This window comes from Phalacrocorax aristotelis, chromosome 26 (genome assembly GCF_949628215.1).
Source record: "Phalacrocorax aristotelis chromosome 26, bGulAri2.1, whole genome shotgun sequence".
Lineage (NCBI taxonomy): Eukaryota > Metazoa > Chordata > Aves > Suliformes > Phalacrocoracidae > Phalacrocorax > Phalacrocorax aristotelis.
The window spans coordinates 1,461,160-1,480,619 of record NC_134301.1 but is presented as its reverse complement, the minus strand read 5'-3'; the positions used below and the strand labels follow the sequence as shown (position 1 = coordinate 1,480,619).

Sequence of the window (19,460 nt, the reverse complement as noted above, 5' to 3'; positions counted from 1 at the left end):
CCCCAAGGCACCTCTGCCACCCCCCCCCTCCCCAAATCGCGCTCCCTGACTCAGTTTCCCCCCCCCCCACAGCCCCAACCGGTGCCGTGCCTCGGTTTCCCCACCTGGGACTGAACCCGCCCCCCCCAAAAACGAGCCGCGCTCCCCCAGTCGAACCCCCGCAGATTTCCAGACAACGCCAGCGACTCGTGTTTATTACAAAAAGAAATCGTCATTCCCCGTTTACAAAGGAGCCCCCCCAAAAAACCTAACATTTTAATCTAAGTCTTTTTGTACAAAAAATAGCACTTTGGGGAAAAAAAAAAAAACAAAACAAAAAAACCCAAAAACAACAACAAAACAAAATCAAAAACAACAAAACAAACCCCCAAACGAACCCAAAACCCGTGTTTTTGGGTGTTATTACATCAGCCACCTGATTTTTAAAACACAAAAATACCCCCCACCCCCCCAAAAAAGATTTAATATATAGCACAGACATGACAAGATCAAACAGTCTTTAGACAGGGAGAGAGAATTATTGCCAGTGTGGAGGGGCCGGATCCTGCGGGACCCCCCTGCCCACCCCCGCGCTGCATAGACTGGCCCCGGCCCCCCCAAAATTAAGGGGTGACAGTGGATTAAAGCTGGGAGATGGGGGGAGCCTTGGGGATGGCCCTGACACCCTAATTTCCTCCCTCCCCCCCCCCCGCTGCAAACCCCCTGGAGGGGGATATAAAAGTCTGGGGGAGGCAGGAGGGGAGCGGGGGCTCACCCCAGCCTGTCACCCCCTTATCAAGGCACGTTTTTGTGTGTCCCCCCCCTGCCCGGGGGGTGGCTGGGGGGGTTTTGGGGGGGCCCGTGGGGTGCACGGAGCAGGGTGGGGGCCTGGGTGCCACAGAGCCAAAAAGGGGATGAACGGGTCCAGCTGCCCTCCCCTCACCGCCCCCCCCAAACCCTCTGACCCCCCAAAACACGGGGGAGGGCAAGCACCCCGAGCTCCGTGTGGAGCCCCCCCCCCCCCCCCCCCCCACTGGCCCCAGGGTCCCCCAGGACCCCACCGAGGGCCCCCCCACCTCCCGGCCGCGTTTCCATAGGAAAATTAAGCTTCATCAGGGATGATGGGGAACGTCACCCGGGGTGGGGGGGACAACGACGACACCCCAAAATCCCACGGCACAGCCCATCCCCTCGGCGAGGTTTTGGGATGCGGGTTTGGCACTTGATCCCTGCTGGGCGCAGGGTGGGCTGGGACGGAGCAGAGCCGGCAAGCACGGGGGTCTCGGGGACCCCCAGGTTATGGGGTGGGGGTAAGGGGCGGGGGGAAAAACCCAACCCATATCAATAATTAAATTAAAAAATTCCTGTTTTCTACCAATTCTCTGTAGCTTCCAGTATCAAGGGGGGGGGAAGAGACGGACACGACGCGCTGGGGAACTCATAGTGCTTCACAGATTATTAAAATACAAATGCTTAAAGTTTCCTATATAAAAATATACAAATGCAAAAATATATATCGAGAGAGAGAGAGAGCGGAAAGATCGGCCGGAGGAATCGCCACGCTCGCCGCCTCCCTCCCTGCAGAGCTTTTTCTTCTTTTTTCTTTTTTTAAAAAAAAAAAACAAACCGAAAACCCAAAAAACCAACAAACCAAGGTAAAAACACCTTCGCGCTTCACAGTTTGGCTGGGTTTTGCCACCGATGGTTCGGCCCCGGAGAGGGGAGGGGGGGTCCCTGGTGTGGATTCAGGGGTTTCCCTGGCTCCGGCGGAGCCCACCTTGCCATGAGAAGCATCCGAGCGTGGATAAACTCGGGGTTCTGTAGAAAATTCAGCCCCCGAGGCTCTCCCGGGGGTGCCCCGGCTGGGGAACGCTGGTTTAATTCCTCTCCAAAGGCCTTTCAAGCCCACCTGAGTGATTTTGGCAACCTCAGCCCCGAGCCGACATCTGCCTCCCGGCTATGCCGAAGCCCACCGGGCAGCGCAGGGCGGGAGGAGACATCTCCGGGCGCGGGGAGCACGGCGGGCGGCTCTCTATGTGTGTGTGTGTGTCACCCACTCTCCGCATCCTGGGAAATTTCCTGGTTATCCTCAGGCAGGGAAAAATAAAACGCTTGTAGAAAAATGAGACAGCAGAACCCCTCGCGTTTGGGTGGGGAGGGAGGAAGACGCCGTTGGCAGGTGGGATTCACGGATCCAAGATCTGCGAGTAAAACCCGGGGGGGGGGGTGTGTGTGTTTTCTGGCCTCCACACCGGCTTCCCCCCGCAAGCAAAGGGGAGACACACGACGAGCGTCGACCCAGTGAGACGGGGATGCCGGCGGCCGCCTCCACCTCCCCAAACCACTCAACACGCTCTCCAGCTCCGAACCGGGGTTTGCTTCCACACCCCGGGGTCGCTCCTACAACCGACGCTGCCTGCTCTGCTCAGCTCTCCTCTAAGCTTCCCGGCAGCGCGCTCTCCTCTCCAGCTCAAACCCGTTTCGTGCTCGTTTCGCCCCAAAATTTCTGCTCGGAAACAAAGAGATTTCACCAAAAAGGCTCCCTGCTGCCTTCGAGGGGGTGGTTGGGACCCACGTCCCACCGTTGCCTTGTTTCGGGGATGAAATCAAAGCTGCCCCACGTGCTCTGCATCACCCTGAGATGAAATCCCCCCCTGGTATTGGGGGGACGGCGCCGGGCCCCCCCACGGCTCCTTCCTGCGGCGGGCAGGGCAGCCCCTGCCTGTTTACAGCCGGAGGGGAAAGGGCAGATATTGTCTGGACTGGAGCAGGAAGAGGAGGGTGTGGGAGGAAGAACGGAAGAGGACTGAGCTGTCCCGGCCCTCCCAGGGTGGGGAAAAAGCCAGGTATGGAAAACCGAAAAGGGTTTTCCCTGAACCGTCCCCCATTTCCAACACCTTTTTTCAGGAGGACGCGCAAGGAGCCACCTCCAGCCGCGTCACGGCAAAACCCACGAGGCAAAACCTGTCCCGCGTCCCCTCGCCGCCGGGACCTCTCCGGGGTGGAAAAGTGCCATCTCCCGCCGACCAGCTCCGGAGGCACTGGTTTTTCAGAATTATTATTATTCTTATGACCAACAGCGGCCCCAGAAAAATAGACGTTTTCCCCGAGGAGGACCTCCCGAGCCGTCTCCCGCCGTACCCCAACGCACCGGGTCTCAGACCCTCTGCTAAATAGCTCGAGTGAACCCGCACGAAACCCTTTACAACTCGATTCCACGTGTAGAGTCACCGCTCAGCCCGCCAGAGCGAGGATTTAGAAAAGCCAGAGGAAAAGGATCTTCGTAAAGAAGATCGCTGGAAAATAAAGATCAAAAAGTCCAGTGAAGGGCAGGGAGAGGGCAGCTGTTTTTACAAGGTCGGGGGTGGAGGGCGGGGGGGGGGAAGCAAAACCTCACCCGAATAATTACAAAGAAATTAAAGAACAACCTAAAAGCAAAGCGTACAAAAACGACGGGGGGATTTTTTTTTTTTTTTCCTTTTTTTTCTTTTAAGATTACAATGTAAAATGTAATATAAGGTCTGAAGGTCAGCTCGGGCACTGTCCGAACTGCCCCACAGGGTCGACCTGTTCCAAGATAAGGCATCAAAGGGACCAAGCCATGGTCGCAGCAAAATCTCTCCTCTCTCAAACAAACACATTTTATATTTTTATATATATAATAATAATATAGAATCTTTTTTTCCTTTTTTTTTTTCCTTTTTTTAGGGGGGGGTGTGTGTGTTTTGGCTGGGTTTTTTTTTGTCTTTTTTTTTCTTTGATTTTTTTTGTGGGTTTTTTGTTGTTTTTTTTTTTTTTTCCTAAAAAGTATTTCAACGATCATATACTTTTACCAAGGCATGATGGCGTCGAAGGCTAGCTACGGAGGGGCAGATGGATCTCAGGGAGGGAGTGGGAGATGGGGGGTGGGGGGGAATAATAATAATAAGGTCAAGCCGAAATTAAAAAATATATATATAGCTCTGGCCTTCGTGTGTGGTCACCGGGCCCCGGAGGTCGGACAGCTCAAGGAGGGCTGCGATCCCAGGTAAGAGGAGCTGGGCTTTAGTGCTGGAGGGTGACAAGGGACATCGCCCTCGCGGTGAAAATAGCTCCCGGCTCCGTCTCCGCTCGCCTCTCGGCCCCGTGCCGCCCGGCGCCGCCGTGTCGCCTGCCGGTGCCCGCGTCCCGCTTCGCCCTCAGAACCCGTTGCCGCTGATGTTGATGGACTGGAGATCGGCCACCTGCATCACGTTGATGCCGCTGCTGGCCAGGCGGGCGATGCCCTCGGGGCAGATGGCTTCCATGGCCACCATGTTGGTGGCGATGAGGGCTGAGGGGGTGGCCCCGCCGTTACCCTCCGCCGAGGCCCCCGTGTCCATGGGGACGGTGGAGACGTTCATGGCCACGTTGTTGCCCGCGCCTCCCTTCTTGTTCGCGTGGGTCTTGATGTGCTTGGAGAGGTGGTCGCTCCTCATGAAACGTTTGGGGCACTCCGGGCAGGCGAATTTCTTCTCCCCTGGAAGAGGGGAGGGGGAGAGGGGTCAGGCAGAGGCTGGGCCCTCCCCCAACCCAGGCTGGCAAGAAGGTGACGGACCCCGGGGAAAGCAGCATCCCGAGCCCTACCTGTGTGCGTGCGCTTGTGTCGCTGCAGCTCGTCGCTGCGGGTGAAACGCTTGCCGCAGAGGATCCAGGTGCAGACGAAGGGTCGCTCCCCGGTGTGCCACCGCAGGTGAGCCCGGAGGTGAGACGTTTTGCCGTACACCTTCCCGCAGCCCGGGATGTGGCAGATGTGTTGCTTTTTTTTACCTGGATCCCCAGAGCTCCTGCAAGAGTCCGATGGAAAGAGTTAAAACAACCCTGAAAGCTCCAGCTGACTGGAGAGAGGGAGAATGGGGCCAAACAAGGTGCTTTTGGGGTTTCAGCCTGCTCCCGGAGGTTCGGAGGTTGCTTGGGCAGCCCGGCGTTGCCGGATCTGCAGCAGAGCAGCCTTACCTTCCCTCACTGTCTTTGCAGTAAGGACAGGTACATGCTTCCCTCCGTACTTTCCGTCCTTGCTGGGGTTGCGGGTCCGGGCTGGTCTCTCCTTCCTCTACAGCCGCGTTCTCGTCTCCCAGCCCGTCTCCGCTCGTGCCGTGAAGACCCAGCTGAGCACCGTGGTCGCCTGGAAGAAAACCACAGGAGGTTACTGTGGGCTCTCAGTCAGCAAAGCCCCCAGCAGCAGGAGGGAAGCGAGAGGGGCTTTTCCCGGCCTTTCCCCACGACAACCACAAAGCCGGGAGGGTCTCAGCCTGATTGAGCCAAAGGAAGTTATTAATTACAGCCTTCTCCCTCGGCTTTCCACAGGCTCCAGAGTTTTTGAGCCCTGGCAATCCCATACCAATCCTTCCCTAGAGCCCCGGGGCTCTCCCCGCCCTCTGCAGCCCCCAGCAAAGCAGCGGGGTCCCCCCAGCTCCCACACATCGCCCCACATTTTGGTCCACGCCTTCTGACTTGTGTCCAGAGGAGAGGCAAGAGCCGTGTCTCTCATGAAAAACAGTCCCCCTACGTCACTCCAGCCACCTGCCAACTATTTCAGCTATTTCAGCTAAACTAGCGCAGAAAACAGAGCAAAAATGTAAGCTGAGCAGCAAAGGCCAGCTTGAATTGGTGTCAGCGATAAGGCAAGTGTCAAAATATCGCCAAGGGAAACCTGGGCTTCTCCAAATCACACCTTGCTACCGACCTCACCAAGGTCCCTTTGCCCCCTTTGTTTTTTGGGCTGAAAGAGGCAGTTTTCCCTCTTCCAGCATCTCTCCAGCTTGAACTTGATGAAAGCAACAATTTAGGATAAATCTACAGAGCAGATGCAAACCTTCCTGCCAACCCCCCACCCCAAGAAAAAAAGGCAGCGATAAATAAAGCGGGCTGGAAGACCGTAGTCTTCAGCAGCATCCATCAGCAAAGATATTACCGGCACGCGCTCACTGGTTAATTACTGCGATTACAGAAAGGGATATATATATATATAAAGTTGAAAAATCATCTGGCGCTGCTCACGGAGCACAGTCCCTCCCTCTCCCGAGGAGCAATTCCCAATTATAAAAGCCGTAGGAACCGCAGGGTAGTGCTGACGATCTCCCAAATGCAGACAAATATAAACCATCCGTAACGGCAGGGTTGAGGGGTAGGAAGTTTTTAAGCCTATCAGTTTTCATTGCCATTTTATTGCTCTACGCTTATGCTGTCATCTAATTGCTTCTCCAATAACCCCATCTAAACTTCACAAGTGTTTTATTTCCCTTCAAGCTCCGCTGCTTGATTATTTTCATGCTGAAAAGCCAGAGCGGGCGCAGAGACGGCAGGCTGAGTAATCTCTTTTCAGCTGCAATTAACATATGCCAATAGGTCTAACGGCAGATTTAGAGCCAAGCCGCTTCCGCCGGACGGGCGGCGGCATCCTTGGCTGGCTACGGGCTGCGATTTGAGCCCAAAATTCACCTTTTTCCTACCGAGTTCCTCGCAAGTAGGCAGCCAGGGTCGAGACCGCTGCCTGAACGTGGTGGCGTTTGAAGACAGGGCTGAGACAAAACAAGTGTAAAACAAGCACGCACTTGTCCCCAACAGCAAATGACACTGCGCTCTGCCGCTCTTTCCGGAGATCCTCTCCCACTGCTGGGAAATGAGGCTGTGTTGCGGGGTGTCTTCCCCAAAAACACCCATCTGGGGGCTTTCCCGATGCTGTTCATCAGCAGCTGCCCAGCTGGCTCCAGCGAGGATGAATTAATGGGAAGGACCGTGCCAGCCAGCCCTGACAAAGGCTGATGGGGATATCGGGACGTAAGGGATAACGTGGTGCCTGGGGGATGCCACTTCACTCCCTCCATCTCCTCTTCCCCGTACCTGGAAGGTGCTTCTTAAACGGAGAGCGCAAACATCACAAGGCTGCAGTTTCCAAAGCCGGCGCTCGCAAAAAACAGCCCATGGTCCCGCTGCCAGCGTCCCCCAGAGCTGTGTCACGACAGGGCTGCAGGAATGAAGGCCCCCTCCCCGGCACGGGGACTGAGATGCCGCCGCCAGCGGTGGTACCACAGGAGGCCACCGTATTGAGAAGCTGGGACGAGTACCTTCAGCAAAGCGGTGAAATGTGCTTTAAAAACCTGATTCTCCACGTAACAGCTTCTAGGCGGGAGGGGGCACACCAAGCATCCGCAGGAGAGGTGCTGGCGCTGAAGAAGGATAAACTTCAGACTTATGCCGGCCCGAAACGTCCATTAGCAGCACGCTGGGCTCTCGTCCTGTGGCCAGGAGGGAGTTTCACAACGCAGAGACAGCGAGGGGGGAATGACGAAGAGTTTCAGCGGGCAGCCTTCCTCGGGCCCCACGGCTTTGCTGTTACCAGCAGGTGTCAGTGGTGCCCTGGCAAAGCTTAGCGGAGGAGCTGGGGCAGGGGCCCACGCTCAGGAAAGGACAAAAGCCACCAGGAATAGATGCCTGGCTACTTGGGGCACCAGCCAGCTCAGGGCCACGACGCCCAACAGCTCTGCAGTGGCACTGCCAACGATCTGCGCGGCCGGTGGGGGTTTATGTGTGCAGCTGGGCCAAGCTCCAAGCCTGGGCTTCCTCCAGCGAGAGGAACAGCTCCGATTTCAGTCCTCCAGGCTGGCTCCTCAAGAGGAGCTCCGCTCTCCCAGGCAGCAGCGCACAAACAGGGAGGCTTAAAATTAGGGCTGACTACTCTGCCCCTCAAGCCCACAGGGGTCTAGATTTCCTGGGAGAGGGCAGCACTGGGCAAGCCCTTTGCCGTCGAGGACTGAGACACGCAGAGCATCAAAGCAACAACCAAGAGAGACGGGTTGCGATCAAGGAAACGAACCCTGACTCATCTGCTCGCCCCGTCTCTACTTACGTCACACCAGGGCTGGTTTGTCTGCAGGGGGACAAGGCACACGTCACCGCCTAAGCAGAAGCCGGGATGTCATCTGTGTTACAGCGAGGGGCTGCGCTCACGTGTCCGCGCCCCAGCATCGTGTGTTAAAGGATGGCGCCGGCCTCAAAGACCATATAACCCTGTGGATGGTCCCCTCCAGCCCGCACCAGGGTGGGAGGAAACGCTCGGCTGAATCACAGCTGAAAGACGCGACAAATAACACCCGTGACCGACACACTCGGACCAGTTCAGCCCTTGGATGGGGCTCCTGCGTGGCAGGAGCGTTAATAACCACAACGGTGATGGTTGTGTCTGCCCTCACACCAGGACACCAAACCGCAGAGGAATATTGTTGGCCATCGAGTGACAGCGACCAGGCCAGGTCTGGCTGTTCAACACCACCACCGGGCAGGAGGAAGGAAATTCTTTGTCCCCCCCAAAGGGGACACAATTTTGAGCCCCGCTCAGAAATCTCGGCTGGGCCCTCCCGTACCTCATCGGTAACATTCCTGCGCTCCCACAAAGTTTAGCAATTTTAGGACAAAACCTTTTCAGTCCCCCCTCCAGCTCTTGCAACATATGTTTACAGTCTAAAACCAGCATGAAGGGAACCAGGGAGGGTTGTTTTTTTTTTAAGCTTTATAAGCCAACGACAACAGCTTGCACTACAGCGACAGATTAGAGATTTCCCTGTCGCGTATGCGCCATCCGGGGAGAGCTGTTGTAAAAAGGAAGGAGAAGACACACACGCATTCCCCAAAAATATGCTTGGGAGGGGGAGAATCCAGCCCTGATGTCTTGGAATGGCTTCAATCTTCAAACATGCAAAAGCCTACGCAGCATTTTATAGTCTGTTGGCATGTCATATGGAGGGGAAAAAACCCAAATCCTCCTTCTGGTAATCTATGGCTCGCATCTAATTAAGGTATAAATAAATTATGGCAAGAGAAGACAGATCTTGTACGTACACGCTTCATTCTTCGCATATCAGGACGCGCCGAAGTCTCCAGAATATTGCAGTTTCAGGAGAACGCTTGGTGGAAAGAAACCAGCTGGATAATTTACATTTATTATCTCCACTAATATAGATTACTTCTAAGACCAAAGCTTTCATAAAGGCTGCCAAGTCCCTGGTCCATGCTCAGGTCATTGAAATCCTGAGAAAATATATTAATAGCAGAGCAAGGAAGGGGTTTAATCCTTGGAAAACCCCTGGGAGGGACTTGCCTGCGAAGACAGGCAACAGGGGCAGGAGCTGACCCTGCTTTGCCACACCTGGCTCCTGTACCTGACCTGTCTTTACCCAAAGGAGCCCCTGCTCCCTCAGCACGGGATGGGGGTACCGACCCCCAAGAAGAGGGGCTGTCATTTGCTGGTCTCACACATTAAAAAAAAGACCAAAGCACCCGAGTCTTGGCTTGTGACTTCTCTCAAGACAAGGTGTTTCTTGTCTTCTAACTGCTCGTTGGAGGAAAAATGCTTTGGTTTAGTAGTTTTATTTAGCAAACTAAAACGAGGTGAGAAATGCCCTGTGGATAGAAGAGAGGAGCATTTTTAGATCCACCCCAGCTGACCTTAGGAGAAGGGAAACAGACTCGATGTTCATTTTTAGGAAGGATCTGGAAAAAAAAAAAACAAACCAGTTTCTTGTGCAAACTGTGCAACATTGGCAGCTGCAACTCTGCAGAGGCAGGAGAGGAAGAGGGGGGTAAGTCGTCACCACGCAGAGCAGGGCACGCATGACAAACCGATGTCAGCTTCTTCCAGACGCAACGAAAAGAGGCAAGAGGAAGTTTTAAGGTTAAAAGAAAAGGCAGCAAAACCCAGCGGTATGCAGCCCCGGGGCTCCCTGAACCTCTTGGTGCATCTCCACTCACAGCGGATGACAGACAGCAGGCATGAGCCTAAGAAAAACCCCCAAAATCAAACCTTTCTAGCTCACAGCTCAAGTTCTCCCCGTTTCCTCCTCTTTTTTCTTTTGCAGTCTGAAAGCCCGGGGTGGCAGCGAGCAGCGCTGCCTCGCCAGTGCTCGCTCCTTGCCCCGAAACACACCACCACGCTCTACTCCAGACAGATCAAAGACAATTCAGCTGCACTTGCTACACAAAGGAACAAAGTAGGTTTTGTAATGCAGTCCCCATGATTTTTATCTCGTTTGATTTCCTCACTAATTTGCAAAATGAGTTAATCTGCAGTAGGAAGTCATTCATGTAAATTAGCCAAGATTTCGCTTAATAATTCTTCGGAGTTATGGACAGTGGAGCGGGGAACATACGGTGCCCGGCTGTGTAAGACGGTGCAGTTTTGAAGTCGGACTGCAGCACGTTGAATAATTGTCTTTTAATCTGGAGTTTAATGACTTGAAAAGCCACACGGCAAGTTCGGCGATATCCTTTAATTGTTGGACATTTCTGTGCGTCACAATAAATTACACTTCCTTTGGAGAAGGAATAAATAGGGACGGAGCTGTCAGGTCAAGAGTGAGGTGGGCTGCAAGGAGAGCCGGAGCTGCGTCCGTCCGGCCCCATGACGGGTGGACAGACGTGGAGGTGAGCTAGGAAGTCACCTCATCCAATCCGCAAGATCCCTGACCCCCCCAGGACTTGCTAAATACCTTTGTCGCACTGCAAACTGAAACACGGATCTCCTTTGCCCTTTAAATTCCAGTCTGGGTTGCCGCGAAACTGGGATGAAGCCTCTAGTCCTGCCAAAGCCTCCACTGGGGTGGTGCTGCCGGGGCAAAGCGGACCACCAGCAACCGGCAGCCAGAGCACCCTCACCCTCTAGCATAGGCAGGTCCCACCAAACCACTCCGAAAAAGAAATCAGGTTAGTTAAAAACAGAAGTCCCTGATGATGTGCGAGGAACACAGAAGAGAGAAAATGCCCAGCTGAGATGGGGAAGGGCGATCCCTGTGACCGCTGAGGAGGAGGGCTATGGCCTGAGCCCAGCCTAAAGCACACCCAGGAGACGGGGAAATCCCCACATGCATTTCTCACTGCACCTGATCCTCTGTATTCCTCTCGTCCACCGCAGCCAAGGGCGGATGCTTTTTCCGAGCCTCAAAGCCCACGTTTTCAATCATGCCCCTCTGCAGAGAGGGAGGAATTCATGCCGGCATCGCTCACAGCATCTAACCTACAGGTCCTGCGCTGGGATGGGGAGATGGCTGGATGGCGCGAGCCACTCCGAAGCGGAGCCAGCGTCCTGAAAGCCAACGCTCTGGAAAGGAGCCACGCTGAAACTACCCCTACTCCTGGGGCCCAGGATCCAGCTCCTGCAAAGGGGTGATAAAACCACGCTCCTGGGCGAGGAGGCAGCGGATCTGAGGTCGCCACAGATAAAAGGAAGGGGAAGATTAGGGCCCGGCGAGACAGTCCGGAGCCGGGCGAGGAAGCTCTTCCGCGGGGAGTCACGGGGCGTGCAGCACCCAACCAGTCCGACCAGCACAGCTGCCAACCCGCTCCCATTCCTGGGCGGCCGAGCCTTAAGGAGGAGGAGGAAGAGGAGGAGGAAGAGGAGCAGGGCTGCCCCATGGAGCCCCAGACCCACAGCAACTTTGGGCAGGGCACAGCCTCGTCCTGACGAAGCTGCACGGCAATAACACAGGCTCTGTATCGCAATCATTCCCTTTTCCCAAGCAGACCCCAGGATCCCTTGGGATTTGTGTAATTTCTTCAGTAAACCACCCTCTTTATTACAGCAAGGAGAGAGGTCAGCCAAGGAAGCTGGGAGGGTATTTAAAGTCCAGCCCAGTTAGAGTTTAGAGAAGGAAATTTCACAATGTAATTATTTTCTGACGTGATGTCATGGGCGTAATGAAACAAACAACTACAGCACGTTAAGGAGAGATCCTGTCAGGGCTTGCTGGCCCGAGTTTGATTCCGATTCTCCCCTCCCCTCTTGCAGACGATGCCATGTGGATGTCTCATCAAGGCCCTGCTACAAAGCTCCCCTTAAAAAACAGAAAATAGGAGACAATCAGGTCTTTGTGTCAGTGCCCCGATAGCTGGGAAGAGCCCTGGTAAGAACAAAGTCGCAGCAGAGAGCTGTGGATGCATTTGGTAAACCGATTTCAAAGGGTTACTTCCCCCATGAAGGCCTTTTTTTTCTTTCAGAAGGATGTCCTTGCTACGTCCCACTGCTCGATTCGACCACAAGCCTTGGTCCGAATGATAGACAGAACCCAGAAAAGGAGCTCAACCTGCCCAAACACACCCAGGCAGCGGCATGGCTCGGGGCTGGTGCAAATCCCCAGTCCCACTACTGCCCCCTGCATCCTCCCAGCTCCATCCTCCCCAGGAATAAAACATCCTTTAGCACTAGGCTGTTTTGCACAAAAAAAGGGCCTCGGATGAGGGGTTTAACTCCGGCCTAATGGGAAGCTACTGGCGGACGCCTGTTTACCCAGCACATACCTCGGCCAGGCAGGGCTCTTTATCTCCGAGGCACGGAGCACTGAGCAGCAGGACTCTGCCAGGGACAGGTATGTGGGGCAGAGCCATTTCGCTGGCAAAACGATATGGACATGGAGCTAAAAAAAGTCCCTCTCCTCCTCCCTAAAGTTCCATCAAAAGGGGAAGAGAAACCCCGGCATCGCAAACTTCTCAAAATCACCCCCACCCTGCTTGCCACAGAGCCTCTGTGCAAAGGGGCCTCGTGCAGGACGTCCCCTCCCTGAGCAAGCCAGCATTGGGGTGTCATTCGGGTGACACTGCTCTCTGGGGTAAGGACCCCACTCAGGTGTCCGAGCAATGCAAGGCTCACCTCTGCACTGCTACACCCACAGAAGAGCACCCAAAACCTCTTTCCTTCATTCCCGCTGCCCACTCGCACGGGGAGAGGTGACACCCAAACCCACGTGTGGGTTTTTGGGGCAATGCCAGCTGAGGAAATCCCCTCCCCAGCTCTGCGTCTGCCTTTCCCCCCCCCCCGCCCCAGCAGAGCCGGCTGCAAGGCCTGTTTGCCCACATACCAGCTCATTACGGTCACAGACCTCATGTCTCTGCCACGGGGGCCTAATTCACAGCCCATCTAACACTGAGGAGAAGGAGGCAGCCTGCAAACCACCTAAGTGATTCAAACACAAGCTGAGTTACACAAGCTGAGTTACATTTAGAGAGAGCACTAAGCTCTGCCTCAAGCCTAGGAGCAAAAATCTGATTTTTAAAGACATTTTCAGGTGTCATTTACTCCAGGGTGACCTTTCCCCTCCCTGGTTTTGCAAAAAGGAAAGCAAAAAGCAGAAATCTCATCAGCGACTCGCCCCGAGCCCTCACAAGAGGCTGAAAGCCACAGCCCAGAGGAGTCCCCCTGCCCGTGGACTGGAGCGGGGTGCAGGAGAGGAGACGCGTGCTTCCCGCAGCACGGCAGCAGCCAAGCTGGGACTCCAGAGCTGCTGTCAGCCCCGAAAGAAGCTGAGCTGAGCTCTTCGAAGCAGCTCAGCTAAGGCAGATTTGCAGGGAAGTGGCAGGAAACGTGGTGGCTGCAAGCCCGGGAGGCAGCTGGGGTGCACGCTCAGCTACCGAAACCCCTCGCCACGCACCCCTTTCTCCCTATCACGCTTTAACACGTGGCAAAACCCAAGGGGCCGGGAAGACCAGCTGTCAGTCTCCCCTCCCAAGCAAACCTGGGTTTTATTTTCCATTCACCTCCCTCGGAAGCAGAGAAGCATTTTCTGCTACAAAAAATACCCTCCCAACTCTTAGCCTCGAGCAGAAAGCGAGTGCAGAAAGTTCCAGCACACGTGGTGCGTGCTCGCAGAGCCGCCAGCAGCCGAAGGGGAGGCTTCTCATGGAAAATTTGGGCAACAGGCATAGTCGGTAACAAACCGGTCCCTTAAATTGCTGTCAGACAGCTCAGACCGGGAGGGATCGGCCTTCACAGCCCCCCAACGCGGTACAGGATGGCTCAGCTACGTGGCTAGGGTGCAGATGAAGACAACGCACCCAGTGCAAGGGCTGGGGGGGGCCTCAGCATCCACCGGAGAGGGGCTGTTTGCAGGTGGCAGGGGGACAAACGGACCCACCGCCACATCTGACAGACCCAGCTAGAGAAAAACTCCTCCAGCCTGGGGTTAAACTGTGCAAACTGCGCAAATGGATCCCCGCCAGGAAGCTTTCTGCCCCAGCCACAGCCTCTGTGATCTCATCCTAGGAGCCCGACTTAAGGTCCCATCGAGCGGGGGAGTCTCGGTGGGTCCCCGCAAGCCCTTTGAAACCTGAACCCTGCTCTGGTTTTTCAAATGTAGAAAACATTTAAGCATCGCCTGAACGTCACATCCTCTGAGCTAGGGAAGAGCGAGGCCCTCGGCTGCGGTTCTCGGTGCAGCCGCCAGCGTCGGATGGTGAATTTGTCACTGCGGATCAAAAGCTAAACATGCTGCTGAGCTAAAAAAAAAGGGGAGGAGGAGGCGGCTCCCCAGCGTGAGCGCGTTGGATGGGTGGTCTCTGGAGCGTTCCTCCCTGCCCCACCTCCGAGGGCAGAGCCAGGCACAAATACAGGAACTAGGAGTCGCCCATGCGTTTCTCCGGCGCCTTCAAAACAAGCGCGCCTCAACGCAAGCCACCCCGCTAGGCTGCAGGGCGAGGGGATCCCACCCAACCCGGGGGGGCAAAGACCAAAGGGATCCTCCACCACCCGCATTTCAACGTCTAAAAGAGGTGACGCACGATCAGCTCCGCTCTGGATGTAAAAACGAACGTGCTCTAGCACACATGGGTCTCTCTGCTTGGGGAAATCCAAGGATCAGGCTAATCCCGACTGCGGCGCGGTCTGTAATAAACCCGTGGATGCCTGCAAGCCAAGCTGCTGTAGCAACAGCCCAAAATACTGCTGCAAAACAACTCCGGGAGAGCAGCCGCCTCCTCTCGCGAGAAGGAAGCACGAGTTGGATTGAGCAACATTTTTTTGCTGCCTCTCAGCTGTGACTAAATCTAGCAACTGCCTTTTTAGCCGGAGCCAGAACAAAAAAAAAAAAAAAAAAGAAAATGAAAAAGAAAAACACTGGAAAAGCAAGCAGGGCTCCTTTTCAGCACCAATTTCTTCTGCGGCAGGAGCTTACAGCTCCCTCGTACAGGCAGGCACGGCATTTCCAAAGGGAAGCCAAGCGAACTCAAGCTCACACCCCCGTGTCCACACACACACCCCCCGGGGTTGGTGGGAGGTTTTGGGAGCCGACGATGGGGCTGATCCAGGGGGAACTGAGCAGGGAGATCTGTGCCAGCCGTGAACACAGGCCCGTCTCGGGCAGGATGAGATCACAGCGTCCCACACCAGCACCCAACTTTAGGCTAAATATACACTTAAAGAGCCCGTTCTTCCGCCCCTGCAAGGAAACTCCCCAGGGCTTTTTGTTTGTTTGTTTTCTAGGGGGAGGGCAGCGGAATTTAGGTTATTCCTGAGTTTTATAAGGCGTGACACTTTCTGCAGGCTCCCGCAGCTGAGGAGCTGAGTTGGACTCGGCTCCGCTCCCCAACCCCGACCCGAGACCCTCAGGGCAGGACAGAAGCCTCGCACAAAACCACGCTTCACCCTTAGCGCCGCACACAGCATCCCCTTTCTCCCCTGCCTCTCCTCTGATCTCCCTCCTTCCCCATTCCCAGGCACGTCCTGTTTCTTTTCATGCAATCAGCCGCCCAAGAGAGTTAATTAGATCAGAAACTCCCCAAAATTAGTTTCAGTGTTTTCTGGTGATAGGCAGAGACTTAGTAATACCTTCCCAGGGCCGACATAAGCACCAGCCCACTTGCCAACTCGCTTTGGCATTGATCACCCCCAGCTCTAGCCCTGGCATGGCTGTGCCAGCGCCCCAAACCCTGCAGAGCCCAGACGGCGCACAGAGGCGGCTGCGTGCAGCCAGGCAACATCATTTCGCCCTCAATTTCCTCTGCCCGGCTATGGAAAGGAACTGAGACAAAACAACTTACCAGCAGTGTTTGCTATGGCCAGCGGCAGCCCTTGCAGCTGATGCACCTGGATCCCAGACGCTCCCAAGGCACTGAGGTTAATAGTCTGGAGGCCTGGCATGGAGGAGAGCTGGGCAGCGTTGACCGTGACAGTGCCGCTGGGGAGGGAGGCGATGGGGGTGAGCGTGGTGCTGGTGCTGCCTGTCTGCCCCAGTGACACTCCCTGCATGGGGGCCAAGGTGATTGTCTGGGCCTGGGGGTTTTGAACCTGAAGGTTTTGGAGCTGGATGGTCTGCCAGCTCACCTGCCCGTTGGGACCCACCGTGGGCGTTCGGATGATGATGGGCCCGGAGTTGGGGACAGCTTGGAGCTGCAGGTTCTGCAAGGCGTCTTGGGAGATGGCTTGAGTGGCAAAGGTCTGGCCAGAGAGTGGGGTGGTCTGGAGGGCTTGGATTGCCTGCCCTCCTTGGACCAGCTGAGGTTGGATCAGAATCTGCTGCTGCTGTTGCTGCGACTGCTGACTTTGATCCCCCTCTTTCTGCTGCCCTGGCTGCAACGGCACCCCAGAAACTTGGCTCTGCAGAGAGTCCGAGCTCTGGACGCTGCTGACCCTCTGGGGTGTCTGCGCCTGGACGTTGGTCCCCACCGTCGCGCTGGTGGAAAAATTCATGATGCCCATGTTACTGGTGGTGGTGGTGGTGGAGTAGCTGTTGGCGTTGGTAAAAAAGGCGCTGGAACTAGCGTGAGACGTGGCCGTGTTGGTGGAACTGATGGCAGCGCCTGAGGTGGCCGGCTGGGAGCTGCTGTCCGGTGAGCCGGAGCTGCTCAACGTGACCGTCTGAGAGGTGGGAGCCAGGCTGGCGGCCACGCTGTTGACGGGCAGCAAAGTGATGTTGCCGTTCAGAGCCACCGGGACGTTGGCCACGTACTGGGTTTGCCCTGAGAGGGTGTTGTTGGCTAAGCCCACACCCTGGATGGGGACAGCCTGCTGCAGCAGATTTGGCATGGCGATGAGGTTACTCGTCCCCGCTCGGCTTGTTATGATCTGCTGGTTCGTGCCAGGGATGATCTGGAGCTGACCAGAGGCATCCTGTTGCACGTTGACTTGGGCAGGGGTGGTGGCAAACTGAAGCTGCTGCCCATCAATGGTTTGGAATTGGGGAATGACCTGGTACTGGATATTCGGGATAACTCCCGGCAGGCCCGTGAGCACCTGCTGGTTCTGCAGGTTGGAAGCAGTCGTGACCACGTACTGCCCCGCACTCATGGGCCGGCTTTTGGAGGCGTCTCCACCATTGCTGCCGTTGCTACCCTGTTCCTTGGAGGCCGTCGGTGTGCTGGAGCCAGCAGAAATGATCTGCCAGCCGTTGGCAGACTGGGCGATCTGAGCAGTGGCGGCTGTCAGGTCCAGCTCGCCGCTCCCGCCTTGCTGGCCCTGGGAGCTGTTGGAATTCTCGTTGGGAGACTCGATCCTGCTGCAGGTAGCTGCCAGCAGAGCCAGCGGGGAAGGCTGTGATTCCTGGGAAGGAGAGGAGGAGTTAAGGAAGTGGGAGGCAGCCCAACGGGGGAATTAAAAAAAAAAAAAAAGAAAAAAAAAGAGAAAGCAAGGAGGAGTGTACTTGGAAAAGATAAACACTCCTTCCTGAGAAAACCCACCCACAGCCGGAAAAATACAACTGCCAGACACAGGGCTGTCAGGCCAGGACAGACTGAACCCACAGGGAAAAACCCTGTGAGAGGGAGCAAAGGGGATGGACTCTATATGTAAAAGGCAAGGAGAGACATCTCCTCCACCCCAAAGCAGGCGAATCTCTTCACAGGAGAACAACTCCAGGGAAGGAGGGCCATTTCTAGGCACCCCGACCTGGAAGAGGGCCAGTCAGGGCCGTGGTGTTTACTGGGGGCAGGGGAACTGTCATGTTTTCGAGGGCACCGTGCAGAGCTGGGGGAGGAGGGGAAGCCACAGGCGCTGCGGGTCAGCGCTCCAGCGGGGCATTTGGCAGTGTGACGATCCCCCCGGCATGCACTCACCCTTCTCTTCCTCTCCCCAGGGAGAGGAGCTGCAGTAACGCTTGGCTGGGCCAAACAAACACTTCAGCTTGGCCCTGGACTTTGCCACGGGGACAGTGAGTTCCCCAGGGCAAGTGGAGCCAGGAGGCCGAGGGCTTGGTGCTGTTCCTCCCTCCCTACACTCACCTGGCCCTCCCCACCGCCTGTGCTGCTGTTACTGCTGGCATCTCCTTCGCCCTTCTCGGGCTTGGCTGTCGCCATCTCCTCGGGACTCTCTTGGTCTGCGCGGGCGGGAAACGACAGCCGGCGTTAAAGACATTTTTGAGCAGGAGAGGGGGGTGAAGAGTGCGAGGACGCACGGGGAGTCACGGGCAGGGAAGGCAGGAGAGCTGGGCAGAGTGGGGATGGCACGCTGGCAGGCACTCTGGGGGGACCGTGTGCTTTCCCGGGCACTGGCGTGAAGGGGCTGGGAACCAGAGGGAGCTGCCAAAGGGGAGCTGGCAGCAGGACAGGCAGAGGAGGACCCGGCCCAGCTCCAGGCCCCAGCTCCTCCCCGGCTGCTCGGGACACTCCCTGGCCCCCGTCGAGGTCCTCCCCGGGCCTCCCCTTTCCCTTCCCCGCTGCCTGGGAGCACACCTCCTGCCCCGGCCCTCGGTGGATCCACCCCGGAGGCGCTCTGCCCGCCCTGCCCACGGGATTCCCCACCGCGGGTCCAGCCCACGGGGCTCCCCAGGGATCCCCGGGCAGGGGCTCCCCCATCCGCACTCGCTGTGACCCCACCGCCGAGGGCGGGGGAGGGTGTCCCTGCTCCCCCCAAATCCCACCGATCAGGAACGCCCTCCTCCGCCTGCAACCCCCCCCTCCCCAACCAGAACCCGGGCTTTGTGCCCCCCATTCCCACCCACGCCCCCAGCGCCCCTCACCAAGGTCCCCCCCCAGCCCCGCTTCCGTGGGCCCCCCCGCAACACCCCCACCCGGTCACACCCTCCTCACGGCCCCCCCCCGCATCCGCCCCCGCACGGCGCCTTCCTCAGCTGGGGCGGGGGTGGTGGTGGGAGAAGCGCCCCTCTCCCCAATACCCACCCTCACCCCCTCCCCCCAAAACCTACACCCTCCCCCCCGCAAAAAACCCTCCTCTCCGCGCCCAATCCCCCGGGATCTTCCCTCAAACACCCCCCACTTCGCCGCTGCCCCCCCCCCCCCGCCAATTACTGGGGCCTCCCCCATCACGCCCCCCCCTCTGCTCCCAGCGCGGCCCGGCCCGTCCGCAGGGTCCCTCCCCCGAGGCCTTCCCCCTCCCCCGGGTCCCTCCCCCGTCAGGTCCCCCCGGCGCGGCGCGGCGAGGCCCGGCCCGGCGGGGCCCGGCCCGGCGTGGGGCGGGGCCGCCTCTGGCCCCTCCGAGCGGGCGGGCGCCGTCGTTTGCGTGTGCCTGGGCGGCCTTGGCGCCCCTCGCCCGCCTCCCCCCTCCTCCTCCGCCGGCACGGCGGGCCCGTCCTTACCGCTCATGGTGGCCGGGGGGGGCGAGCCCGAGCGGCGGCGGGGCGGGGGAGAGGAGGGGCGGGCGGGCCCGACTCGCTGACGAGGCGGCCTAACCCCGCCGGTGACCGCCAAGGGGCTGCCGAGGGAGGGAGCCGCGCGCCGCGGCCCCGGCCCCGCGGCCCGCCTCCGCCGACCCG

General features: G+C 57.1%; 1 protein-coding gene across 1 annotated transcript; it reads right to left on the bottom strand.

Annotated features, from left to right (window-relative positions):
- Positions 1–177: 177 nt before the first annotated feature.
- On the bottom strand, positions 178–19,460 carry SP1 (Sp1 transcription factor). Its single transcript, XM_075075813.1, has 6 exons — positions 19,284–19,460; positions 17,971–18,065; positions 15,796–17,293; positions 4,954–5,122; positions 4,585–4,784; positions 178–4,477 (listed from the first exon to the last, which is right to left on the bottom strand). Exons 1-6 carry the CDS (start codon positions 19,288–19,290, stop codon positions 4,158–4,160), a joined length of 2,289 nt encoding a protein of 762 aa, XP_074931914.1. The 5' UTR covers positions 19,291–19,460; the 3' UTR covers positions 178–4,157.

What these genes read in the sequence shown, in the direction of transcription:
- SP1 (XM_075075813.1), bottom strand. An exon ending in CAGGCGGTGGGGAGGGCCAG is followed by an intron (nt 17,294 to 17,970) that starts GTGAGTGTAGGG and finishes TCTCCTTCCCAG; the next exon opens with GAATCACAGCCTTCCCCGCT. An exon ending in GGCCATAGCAAACACTGCTG is followed by an intron (nt 5,123 to 15,795) that starts GTAAGTTGTTTT and finishes GTTTTCTTCCAG; the next exon opens with GCGACCACGGTGCTCAGCTG.